The following is a 12,739-nucleotide window of genomic DNA, read 5'->3' on the forward strand; positions in this document are numbered from 1 at the left end:
AGTCCTTGTGGTCTTTCTTTAGATGCTGTGTTGCTCATGTGGTTTGTTCATGAGATGACTGAAGGGGAGGCTGGGGAAAGAGCTGCTCATCTGTTAGTTGCTTATTCTTCAGTTCGAGTTCTTTGATCTGTGGAAAGAACCAACAGGTTAGGCAATGGATTGTGTGATCAAAAGATTTGAAAGATGTGCTTGGGCTGGAGGTGAGTTATAACACAGCCCTGCTAAAGTGACAAGAGAAAGGGCATCTCTTGAAGGAGCTCTTCCTGCAAAAACTGCTTATACTCTCCTGCCCCTGGTCCAGAGAGTTCTCTCCATCTACCACCTCAGAGCTGGTTCTCAAGATGACCAGTCTTTCTTTTCATTGCTGTTAGGAGCCTCAGGCTCCTAATAACTCAGAGTGAGAGGAGACCCCAGAAGCTATCGGCATGAATGCGCCCCGCCAGCTCGACCCTGATAGGCAGGTGGGGTGCAACCTGGACTTTAAGTCAAGTCTTTGAAACATGCTTGCTGGGTTCTTTTCCAGCCATCGTGCAGAGCCCGCTCCTATGCAAACCTTCCTGGCTCCCTGAGAAGTCACCCCTTTCTCTCTCTCCCCAGTTGAAGGTGAAACCTCCCTCAAGGTGCCCTTGAACTCTGGAGAAGCGAGGTCCTTGCCGTCTGATTTCTCCAGGTCTTTTTCAGGCGTTCACATGCAGCTTTAGTCCCATCAGTCACCTAACAATCCCAGGTGGCCTGTTTTCCGCAGGCTCTGACTTTGGTGTTTATTTGGTGACCCCAATCCTTATTCTTTCTGTTGTCTGGCTGCTCCCATCGGCGCATTTTCTCCCCCTTTCTCCTCTGAAAGAGCCTGCTGCTCACCTGTCATTCCTCCTCCCCCAGGAAGTCACCTGTTCCTGCCAGAGCTAACATTTGTAAATACTCGTGTTTACTTTGAATGAAGGGAACATGCCCCCTCCACAGCACAAAGAGGCCCACGAAATACCCATCCTGTGGGGACAATTCACTCTTCACATCCTCATGAAATGTTGTCCAAGTCTTTCATTTGCAAAATTTGTATCCAGCTCTTTCTATGGTCTCTGCTCACAGTCGCCTGGAGGGAGGTGATTTCGTGGATGGGGAGGCGGGGCTGGGGTCGCTGGCTACGCCCACTGTGAATCCCTGCTTCCTCTCCCTGCCGCCTCCACCCTCACGTCATTGAGGGACGTGGCCTGAAATAGACTTTTCTAGGAGACTGGGAAGAATTTTGTTACCTTCATTTGCTTGGTGGAATAGTTTTGATTCATGGAGACCGACTGTGGTCAGAGAGTTAATCCAGGGGAGGTCAGTACATCTCAAGAAGAGATCCTTGTAACCCAGGAGCCCCAAAGGAGTTAGTTGTCAGGTGACAGCCCTGTGACTTGATGTGGTTGTACAGATGGTGCCCACCCACTGTGTCCCAGGGATGCTTAGCTCCTAGCTGGGGTTTGAACATAAGTACACACACACACACACACACACACACCAGATATACATATAGTCACAGGAACACACGTACACACACACACACACACATATCTATGTATACATACACACCAGATACACACACATATGTCACGGTCTGTGCATGTTGGTTGGAAAAGTTTTTCCAGATTCAAAGCAACGTGAAGAAAAGACAATTTTATTGAGGCAAGAGATGCTGTTAACACAGCGGGCTGACTGCTTGATAATCAGGGTGTGCGGACCCTGGGTACATGGTGTCTGTTTTTATAGCCCAGGGAGAGGTGAGGTCTCAGGATACACCTGCTGACCTGCTCATTGGTTGGAAAGAGGGGTCTTACAATACACTTGCTGGTTGGTTGGGGGTGTATAAGGCCCCAGTAGGGGCGGGGTGAGGCATGGGCCATGTACCTTTCCTAGTAGGGGCAGGAAGGGGTAGGCAGCTTCCTCGAGGTGGGACATCGGGCGTTACAATGAGATGGGGCCCACAAGGGTCTGGTGATTCTTGTTTTGCCCAGAGGCTTTGAATTCTAGCTCCTTGAGGAGGCCTTGAGTTCCAACAAAATGCACACATAGACACCTACATACACCCACACACACATATATACACACAAACACACACACTCACTCACACCAGATACACATGCATACCCACATGTACACACACACACACATACACAATACATATCCACGCACACTCACACATGTTCCCTTTTTGCAGAAAGGACCGCTCTCTCAAGTCATGAGTAGGCTAAGGAGTGAGGATTTATTTGGGGTGCTTTGTCAAGACCCAAGAATCCATATGGCAGGACCTGGTTTCACTTGCTCTGTGGTGTCCTCACGTACCTGCTTCCCTGCTCTGCAGCTCAGCCTCCCTCTGAAGACAAGCAGAGCCCTGCCTGACCCTGACGCAATAAGCATCTTTTTCCTTTCAAGCCAATTCCCTCCCCTACCCGAGTGCAGGGTGGGAGCAGGGTCCGTGAGCTTCTGTGCTTTTGGTGGGATGGTGACCTTGGCCCCTGTGCCTTTGGGGGGTCTGGTCTCTTGGCAGAGGTCAGGGGCTGCCACAGGGTTTTAAGATTTCTCTCAGATGAAGCAGAACGTGGCCTTTCAGGGTCTGTGACAATCCCTGGGGGAGGCTGTCAGGTCCTAGGTCTCAAGCTTTCAGTGCCAATGCTGCCCTGATCCAGCAATCTCAAAACCCTTCTGCAAAACGTCTCCTAAGCGGCTTTCCTTCCCTCCTTTTGGTGAGAACAGGAGCCTGAGGTGCCCACCAGCACGTGCTTATTCAGATGTTTGTACCCTAAGGCAGATTTGCCATCTCATTTAGAGACAAGACCCAGAGAAGGCATTGAATGGCCCTGACAGAGAATGACGCGATGCTCTTCTTGGGTCAGAAAAGGACGAAGTGGGGCCACAGCTCTTATCCCAGAGTTGATTCCTCCCTGAGCTGCAGCAGGGTGGGCGGAGTGGTTCCAAGCCCAGAGCTTGGCCAGAACCCAAACTGAGCACTCGAGGCTTGTGCTAGAACCTTGACCTCCTGGCCAGCTGGGGCCCTGCCCTGATCCCTGGGAACTGCTCCCAGGCTGCCTGAGGACAATGGGGCGGAGGGGAGATGGGCCCTTTGGAGGGCTCTGTGGCCACCTCTCTCAGCACTGGGGACTTCAGTGACAGAGCCAGTCACCCTGCTTCTCACAAGGGCTGTACCCCAACTGTCTCAGAGAGAGGAGAGTCCAATTCCACAGAAACCATCCATGTAGTGGAAATCTATCAGCCAGTTTCACGGGGTCTTTTGGAGCCAGATCTTGGAAGGTGAGTGGGAATCCAAGGCCATGCAGAAGTGAGAAATAGAACCAGCCACCCTCTCCCAGCCATCCTTGCAGGCTGACCAATGAAAACTCTGCCCTGCCAGAGGAGGGAAGGAGTTGTGGGGGGGAATGTGGGGAGGGGGAGTTGGGGAGGGTGGGAGGGTTGGGGGGAGTGAATTCTAGAACCCACTGCTTTGGGCCCGTTCAGGTGCAGGCATCTCCAGACCTCCTCCAGAGGCAGCACCCACCCCAGAGCCTGGCTGAACAATCTTGCACTTTATCTATTAGCCTATTTGTTTTCTTTGCTCACTTCAGACCTAGGAATGCCCCCTGCCCTTCTCCTTCCTCAGCTGTTTGGGAAACAACACAGGAGCTAAGTTCCAGATTTCTTGCTACTGTTTTTTTCCTCCTCTCTCCCCTTCCTCGGCCCCCCCCTCCCCGACCTGCCCCTGGGGAGCTGTTCTTCTCTCTCCCTCTCCTCCTCCCTCCAACTGGCTTGTCATCTCCAGGGAGGAGGCCTGGCCTTCTTTAATGAACTGAAAATGTGATTGAGCTGGGCCCCAGTTGGGTCTGCACACCCACCCAGGCAGGGTGAGGTCATTGCTTGATGGGGCCGGGCTGGCACTCTCTCGCCAGCCTCTGGCACCACAGACAAGAGATGCAGGAACAGAGAAGTAGCCACTGCCAGGCATTGGAGCCAAGGAGATGCTGGAAGTGAATTAGCTGACCCTTTCTTGGTCTCTCTGCCACAATGGTTTAGCAGAGAGCTGAGGAGAAGCCATTTTCAAGCTCTTTGGCTAGTATTGACAGCAAGCCAAGGATAATAGTTATCAGCACTTAATTGCCTTCCTTGTGCAATCTCATTGGCTTTTATTTTGCAGCCATGTCTGAGGCAGGCATTGCTAGCAGTGTTAGGACTAGGTTCCACCGTGACAGGACAGGCCTGCACAGTAGAGAAGTGTTATTTGTCTCCTGTGGTCAAGGAGCTCGAGAAGGTATGGATGCCATGGTGTTGGGATGAAGGGTCCTTCTGTCTCATTTCTCTGACGTCCTCAGCCTCATGGCCCAAAAGGGTGGCTTAAGTGCCAGGCATCACAACCACATTCTAGCAGTAGGAAGAGGAGGGTTGAAGAAAGAAGCACCCCCTCCTTTTGAGGCCACTTCCTGGGAGTTGTGCCCAACCCTCCTGGTTATGTTCTGGGGGCGCAGCTGAGTCATGCGGCCACTCCCAGCTGCAAGGGAGGCTGAGAAATGGAATCTTTATTCCCGGTGGCTGTGTACCCAGGGCAAGATTGAAAACTAAGGTTTTTTCCAACCAAGAGGGAAAGCAGAAATATATTCTGGGCAACCTTCAATCTCTTCCACAATCTCCCTCTTTTATGGGTGAGGAAACCAAGGTGCAGAGAGGGGAGATAGTTTTGCTGAATTAGTTGCAGGAAAGGGGACCCCTTCTAGGGACTGAGAATGGGCTCTTGTCTAACACTCCTCGGAAATGAATTGCCCAAGGAGATGCATGTGCTGCCAAAGCAAGACTTTAATTGGGAAGGGGCGCCCGGGCAGAGTTGAGGGAACCCCGGGGAACTGCTCTGCCACATGGCTCGGTGCCTCAGGTTTTACGGGAATGGGGTGAGTTTCCGGTTGTCTCTGGCCAATTACCTTTGCTTGGCCCATCCTTGGTCTGGCTCAGGGTCCTTCGAGGTGGCACGTGCACCTCTCAGCCAAGAGGGATTCCAGCGCCAAGGATCCTGGGAGTTGGGTCATTTCCTCCCTCGTGTTGGCCCCTCCCCATTCCTCCTGGTTAGTTTTCAGGGCAGCATCGTGCTCCTTATCAGGGCCTCCTGTTGTGAGACAACTCAAGCAAGTGGCTTTTATGGGGCCTGGCCAAGGTGGGCGGTTTTGGTCACTGTTCTCTAACAGACTCACTCAATTTGTAAGTGACGGGGTTGGGACTCCAGACCAACCATGCTTCTGAAACCTGGGCTATAGCTGCCGTATGACCCTGTCTTTTAATTTGAACCAGAGGAAATAAGATGGAGAGGGTGGGAGCATCAGGGGCGAGGAAGACCAGGTGAGTTGTGGCTTGGTGGCAGGGTTTGCGTCCTGCTCAGTGACTCCTTCACCAGTACAGCTGTTGGCTAACTAGTTAGACTGAGGGCCCCTTTATACTCTTTTTTTTTTTTTTTTTTTTTGCCTTTTCTAGGGCCGCAGCCATGGCATATGGAGGTTCCCAGGCTAGAGGTCTAGTCGGAGCCTTAGCTGCCCGCCTACGCCAGAGCCACAGCAACGCTGCATCCGAGCCACGACTGTGACCTATAGCACAGCTCACGGCAATGCCAGATCCTTAACCCACTGAGCAAGGCCAGGGATCGAACCGGAAACCTCATGGTTCCTGGTCGGATTCATTAACTCCTGCACCATGAAGGGAATTCCACCCCTTTGTACTCTTAAAAATAATGAAGGACGCCAAAGAGTCTGTGTTTATATGGGTTGTATCTGTTGATATTTACCCTTTTAAATACTAAAATGGAAAATTTTAAAAACACACAAATTCAGTTAAAAATAAGAAACATTACCTTTAACATGAATACCATCTCTTTAATAGAAATGACTATAAATTCCAAACCCAAAAAAGTTTGGGGGTGGGGAATGGTGTTGTTTTGCAGTTTTGCAAATGTCTTTATTGTCTGGCTTGAGAGAAATCAGCTGTAATCTCACATTTGCTTCTGTAGTCTGTTGTCATATCACACAGCCTGTAGCCTCTGGAAAATTCCACTGTGCATTTGCAAAAGCAGGAGAGCAGAAAGGTCAGATAACATCTTGGTTTTATTGTGAAAAGAGTTTTGACCTCCCGTATCCCTGAAAAGATCTTGGGAGTCAGTAGAGTGTTCCTGATACTTTGAGAACTGCTGACTTAGTGAGTTCTTTACTCCCTCCAAGCCTCAGTTTCCAAATCGGAAAGGCTGTCTTGAGCCTTTCTCTGAGGAGAAAGTGTTATTTAAAGGGGGGGGGGGTCTTCAGGAGTTCCCGTCGTGGCGCAGTGGTTAACGAATCCGACTAGGAACCATGAGGTTTCGGGTTCGGTCCTTGCCCTTGCTCAGTGGGTTAACGATCCGGTGTTGCCGTGAGCTGTGGTGTAGGCTGCAGAGGCGGCACGGATCTCGCATTGCTGTGGCTCTGGTGTAGGCTGGTGGCTACAGCTCCAATTAGACCCTAGTCTGGGAACCTCCATATGCTGCGGGAGCGGCCCAAGAAATGGCAAAAAAATAAATAAATAAAGGGGTCTTCAGACCTCGGAAGGGCCCGCTGGTGGGAGTGGGTGATGTGGTGGTCTTTGAGACAACCTTATGAGTTGGGTAACAGAGCACGCATCCACCCTGGAGGTGGTGGAGGGGATTCGTCTGCTTCTCCTTGATGCTGGGGGATGGGCGGAGAGTCGTGGGGTAGGGGTGGGGGTGGTGGCATTGTCCAGCCTGGGGTTCTGCAGATTAACAGCCTTGGGTGGGTAGTGAGAAGCCAGAGGCAATCCCTGGTGGTGCCGTGGGTTAAGGATTCGGCATTGTCACTTCTGCGTCTGGGGTTGCTGCTGTGGCACGAATTTGATCCCTGGCCCGGGAACTTCTGCATGCTGTTGTATGGCGGAAAAAAAAAAAAAAAAAAAAAAAAGGAAAAAAGAAGTCAGAGGAATGGCCCAGGAGCTCGTGTCCCTCTGGCCTACCCAACACGGCTGTGCATAACAGCACCCATCTTCCACAGACAAGGGGCCCCAAAGAGACATGCCTAAGTCACAAATGGTTTGGAATCCAGCTGAAGCCACTGGATCGTGGGACACGATTAGATCAATGTCCCAGGGCTAGCTATGCCTTTCCTGGGTCGTCTGTTGGCTACTCCAGGTTCAGCTTGACCATAATTACTCTGTTGTTTCTCCTCCTGCTTTGACCTGTGCTGCTGGCCTTGCCTTGGCGTGGCCTCCCTCCAGCCCAGGAACCTAAGTCCTGGGAAGCATCCAGAGCCTGATTCAGACTATGCCCCCTTCCCCCGGCATCGTGGCTGCAGGTTCCTTCCTGCTGCAACGGGCCGCATGGTTGGGGAGACACCCTTATACTAAGCCCACATTTTCAGGCTGTCGTGTAAACCTTCTCCGTGGAAACCCCTGGTGCCTGTAGACAAAAAGCTCCCTGAGAACGGGGGCTATGACTTTCTCATGGTGGCGTTCATGAGTGTTGATCTGGCACTCCCTTATTGCCTGGCATGTGCATCTTGGGAACACGACCCTTGTCTTTGAAAAGCCTGCAGGGAAATCGGGGGAGATGGCCCCAGGAACGGATAATTCTGGGACCAGAGCAGATGCGCCCAGACCAGATATGAGACAAGTCTGTTTGCTTTCTATTCGGGGCCTTAGCTGGCACAGGGCCTGGACATAGTAGGTGTGCAACAGATTGAAGAAAACAGGGAACCCATAGTGAGGTGGGGCATGGGGAGCGGGAGGGGTGAGCCAGAGGGAGGCTGGGCTCGGACTGTGGAAGGCCAGGCCTCCCTGCCTCCCTAACGTGCCAAAACTTGGCCCTCCAAGCCGGGGTGGGACTTAGGCAGACTTGCCTTTTGTATGGACCACCCAGTCAAGGCTTGCTGAGCTGAGGTTTGGTCACCTCCTACAGGTCCATGTCTTGCCACTGGGTCTGAGAATACGTGATAGTTCCAGATGGATTTGTGTCCATGGAGACGTCCTGGCTCGGGACCCGGCCTGGCAGGGCTGCCTGTGGTGGATCAGGGAGGCCTGGGAGGCAGAGACGGCTAGCTAGGTGTGCCACCCTGCTGCAGCCATTGGGTGAGGTGAGATGGGCTGCAGAGGCTCCCAGACACCTGGAAATCCTGCCTGACCCTCATACTTTGGTCACCCGCATGGGCCAACCTCAGACCAGGGCTGCCCAGAGGACAGACTTTTCCTTTTGTCTGAGAAAGAAATTCTAGGCAGATTTCAGGTGCAAAGGGTTGAGGCCACAGGAATTTTTCTAAGGGAGGTGATTGTATCTGCAGAAATCCACTCCCTTCCTCCAGGCCAATGATCAGAAGACACCCTTCTTGCTGAGGCTTTCTGTAAACCATTTAATCCCTCCAGGGACAGCCCAGGAAATGTGCTGGAGAACTTTTCCCACTTTTCCTTTGAGCAGGGGAGGGATGAACGGGGGCCAGCTGGAGGCGAGCCACGCTGGGCTCTGCCCCGTTTACCTCTGAAACAGGGAGGGGTCTCCTGGACTCCTCCTTGCCTCTGGCAGCCACCCATGAGGCTGGTCTCTGGACCTGCAGGGGCTGGTCCTGAGGTGCCCAGGCAATGGAAGCAGTCACTAGAAAAATCCCCTGGAGTTGCCTTTGGGGGTTTTCTCTGGTTCTAAATTGTGTGTTTGTGTGTGTGTGTGTGTGTGTGTTGGGTGGGGGAGATAGGCAAGTGCCCCAGCACCTAGTCCTCCAGTAACCTGACTCTCGGAATGGCATTTCTTTTCTTTTTTTCTTTTTTTGCTTTTTAGGTCCACACCTGCAGCATATGGAAGTTCCCAGGCTAGGGGTCGAATCAGAGCTGCATCTGCCGGCCTCCACCACAGCCACAGCAACATCAGATCCGAGCTGTGTCTTCGACCTGCACCACAGCTCACAGCAACGTGGGATCCTTAACCCACTGAGTGAGGCCAAGAATCGTACCCGCATCCTCATGGACCCGCATCCTTATGGATCCCAGTCCGGTTCGTTAACTACTGAGCCATGAAGGGAACTCCCTCTGGGTGGCATTTCTGATGGGCCAGGCAGTGTGATGGAGGAAAGAACCAGACACAGGCCCCAATCTCCTTCCCTGAGTCTCACTTGCCAGTGAGGACAGAGGCTCTTAGACCTGCCTAATTAGAAAGAACCAGCAGGGTCGCTCCCCCATCCTCCTACCGGAAAGAAACCTACTTTATTCTGGAGGAGTGAGACCCTCCCAAATAAAAGACCAGCAAGAGCAACCCTCTGCTCATCACGGAGCCCCCACGGAGCCCCCAAGATATTAGTGAGTTGATAGTGTTGCCCTGGCAACCATTTATCCCTGTACACTCCAGGCAGATGCAGATGGGGAAGGGACAGAGATGTCCTGTCCCGCTGGTGACATGCTCACCCTTCTGAGGATAAGCCTAATGGCAGGAAGGACAGTGGAAGGGCTCTCTCTGGTGGCCAGCATATCAATGACAATGGCAGCGATGATAATGATGATGGCGATGATATGAGGTCATGGGTTCTTTTTTTTTTTTTTTTTTTTTTTTTTGTCTTTTTGCTATTTCTTGGGCCACTCCCAAGGCATATGGAGGTTCCTGGGCTAGGGGTCGAATCGGAGCTGTAGCTGCCAGCCTACACCAGAGCCACAGCAACGTTGGATCCGAGCCGCATCTGCAACCTACACCACAGCTCACGGCAACGCCAGATCCTTAACTCACTGAGCAAGGGCAGGGACGCAACCTCATGGTTCCTAGTCAGATTCGTTAACCACTGCACCACGACGGGAACTCCGGGTCATGGGTTCTTAGGCTAAACCTTTTCCAGGCATTATTCCATTCAGTCTTCACTTCCATCTTTTCGGATAAGCACTGTGGCTATTATTCCATCCACAGAGGAGATGGGGTTAATAGCTGGGTTACACGGTCACACAGTCAGCACATGGGGGAGGCAGAAGCCAGACCCAGGCTGTGACATCACAACACGTCCAGGGCAGGACTCTTCCTGGCACGGTCTTCAGGAACCTCAGTTTCCCCCGTGTGAAGCGCTCAGGTGGGAAACAGAAGGATGCTTGTCATCACCCGAGACCTCGGCGCCACAGCTGTCTGTTCATCCTCTGGCAAGGCAGCGTCTGTAGTTATTGTCCCCTACTTACTCCAGGACACCCTCCTCCAACAAGGGGGGAGGTCTGCCTCCAGTCCCACTGCTGAGCCTCTGTTTTTTCCCAGTCTCGCAGGGAGGTCGTTCAGAAGGGTGGGGTCTCGGAGGGAGGGATGGATGGCTGCTCTTAGCCTCCACGCCCAACAAGCAGAGCTGCTAATTGCCCTGCCCGCGGGCCTGGATGCAGCTTTGCAGTTCAGCAGCCCACTTGGCGGCTGCTTTTCTGAGGTGCAGAGGGAACCAGCCTCACTTAACTGGCCCTAGAGCTCCGCGGGTCTCCCTGACCCTCTGCCCCACCCTAGGCCATCGGGCGCCTGATTCTGATGGCAGGCTGTGCAGGCCAGGCGGGGGGTAGGGGGCAAGGCCCCAACCTGGTAGCGCTGTTGTCCAGGCATGCTTTTCCCTAGGGCCATAGCACGGCCCCTGGTGCTGCCTGGGTGGGCCTCCCAGGTGGGGAGCAGCACTGGGTCAGATTTCTGTTCTCCGGTCGAGGCCCACGGGCCTGGCTCCTGGCTCTTGACTTGCACAGCCTTGCTCTGGCCAGCCTTTGTACGGGTGAACAGATTGGATTCCCTCTCCTCAGAGCCGGTCCCTTCGTCTTTTTTCACTGTCCCCTTTACGAACCCCGATTTGCTCTGGTTCACTCTCCAGGCTCAGCCCTTCCTTCAGAGGTTCTCACACTCCTTTCTTTTTTAGCTGAAGTCAGTCTGTTCACAAATTATGCAGGGAAGAAAGTATGCACCCAGCGGGATCACTTATGGCAACAATACCAAATTGTGTCAAATTAAAGACAAAGCGTGGTATCGATTGTCAGATGCACTCCGATTTGAGGTCAATTGTGGAAAAGATGTGCATTTAGAATCATTGAAACAGGGAGTTCCCGTCATGGCTCAATGGTAATGAACCTGACTAGTATCCATGAGGTTGCAGGTTCGATCCCTGGCCTCGACCAGTGGATTAAGGATCACACGTAGCCGTCAGCTGTGGTGCAGGTTGCAGATGAGGCTCAGATCTGGTGTTGCTGTGGTGTAGGCCGGCAGCTGTAGCTCAATTTGACCCCTAGCCTGGGAACCTCCATATGCTGCTGGTTTGGCCCTAAACAAAACAAAACAAAACAAAAGGAATCATTGAAACACAGACCTGAGGTGTTGGGTGGGGTGTTTAAGCTAACGTGTCCAGGAGTCACCTGTGAGAACAGTTCCAAACCTGCCTGTGTTACGGGGTTCAGGTTGTCAACAAAATGATAAAACCCCAGAATAGCCCTGGCCTGGCAGTGCCTCTGGCACCCTTTGTAGAGTCCTGACATGTTTCTGCTGATGGGAACCGGTCCAGTCTGTTCCCAGGAACCATCTGGGGAGTGTTTGCTGAACTCTATCCCCGACACGCTGAGTTTAAATCTCTGAGGATGAGTCCGGGAAACTCTGCTTTATACACCTCCTTCTCTCACCGCCTCATTGGAGAAGCCCGGGTCAGGCAGGGGAGGTAACCAGGTGGGTCTGGAGTAGATGCTGACCTGACGTCCCGGGCTCTGAGCCACACGGCCTCCCGTGGAATTACGTGAGAACTTCAAGTTCTGCCCTTTTTGTGAATCTCTCTCTCTTCTTTCCCTTCAGAGGACCCTGCCTGCCAGCGCAAGTCAGGGCCCTGGGATCTGCATTTTCAGGGCTCAGTCCAGCAGGTGGCCCCTAAAGCATGGGTCCGACAGCATGGGTTCCACTGACCGCTAAACTGTTCTGTTAGACAGATGTCGCCAGGCACCTACGAGGTGTGAGCCCGGGTGCTTGGGATTCTGGGCAAGGCAGGTCGCCGAGCACCAAAGTCAGGGGACGCCAGGCTGCCTGGGTGCTTCCCTCCCTAAGGTGGCCTCTCCCCCCACCCCAGGGCCTGTGGGAGCAGTGCCAGCTTCTGAAGAGTGCCTCGGTGTTCGCCCGCTGCCACCCCCTGGTGGACCCCGAGCCTTTCGTGGCCCTGTGTGAGAAGATGCTGTGTCCATGTGCCCAGGGGCTGCAGTGCCCGTGCCCCGCGCTCCTGGAGTATGCCCGGGCCTGTGCCCAGCAGGGCATGCTGCTCTACGGCTGGATGGACCACAGCTTGTGCCGTGAGTCAGTTTGGGACCCCCACCCGCTGGTGGCGGGGGCGTGGTTCTCGGTGCCATTCTGGAAGCTCTCAGGCTGTCACACCTCAGCTAGTCAGGGCCTGCTGAGACCCAGGTCCTGGGGCCCAGTTCCTGCCCAGCTCCTGCCCTCTGTCACCTGGGCACAGAGCACACTCCCTTCCTTAAAGGCTTTGATGAAGCTTGAAAGGCCCTCCTAACATGTCCTTGCGTCACTCCTCCTGCCTTTGTTCTTACTCCCTGCCTCCCTCGCTCCCCCCTGGCTCCCTCAGGAAATCCATCCCCTGCACTCAAAAACCTTGTTCCCCACCTGCCAGCAGAATCTCAGCAGGGAGTTCCCACTGTGGCTCAGCAGGGTATGAACCTGACTAGTACCCCTGAGGACTCAGGTTCGATCCCTGGCCTCGCTCAGTGGGCTGAGGATCTGGCATTGCTGTGAGCTGTG

The 12,739-nt window shown here is 53.3% G+C and overlaps 1 protein-coding gene across 2 annotated transcripts in view; it reads left to right on the plus strand.

Moving 5' to 3' along the window:
- Window positions 1-12,739, plus strand: part of VWF (von Willebrand factor) — a 139,312-nt gene that overhangs the window by 24,988 nt on the left and 101,585 nt on the right. For both annotated transcript variants that reach the window (XM_021091196.1, NM_001246221.1), the window contains 1 exon segment: window positions 12,063-12,279. In XM_021091196.1, coding sequence (XP_020946855.1) covers window positions 12,063-12,279 — 217 coding nt within the window.

Source organism: Sus scrofa, chromosome 5 (genome assembly GCF_000003025.6).
Source record: "Sus scrofa isolate TJ Tabasco breed Duroc chromosome 5, Sscrofa11.1, whole genome shotgun sequence".
Taxonomy (NCBI): Eukaryota; Metazoa; Chordata; class Mammalia; order Artiodactyla; family Suidae; genus Sus; species Sus scrofa.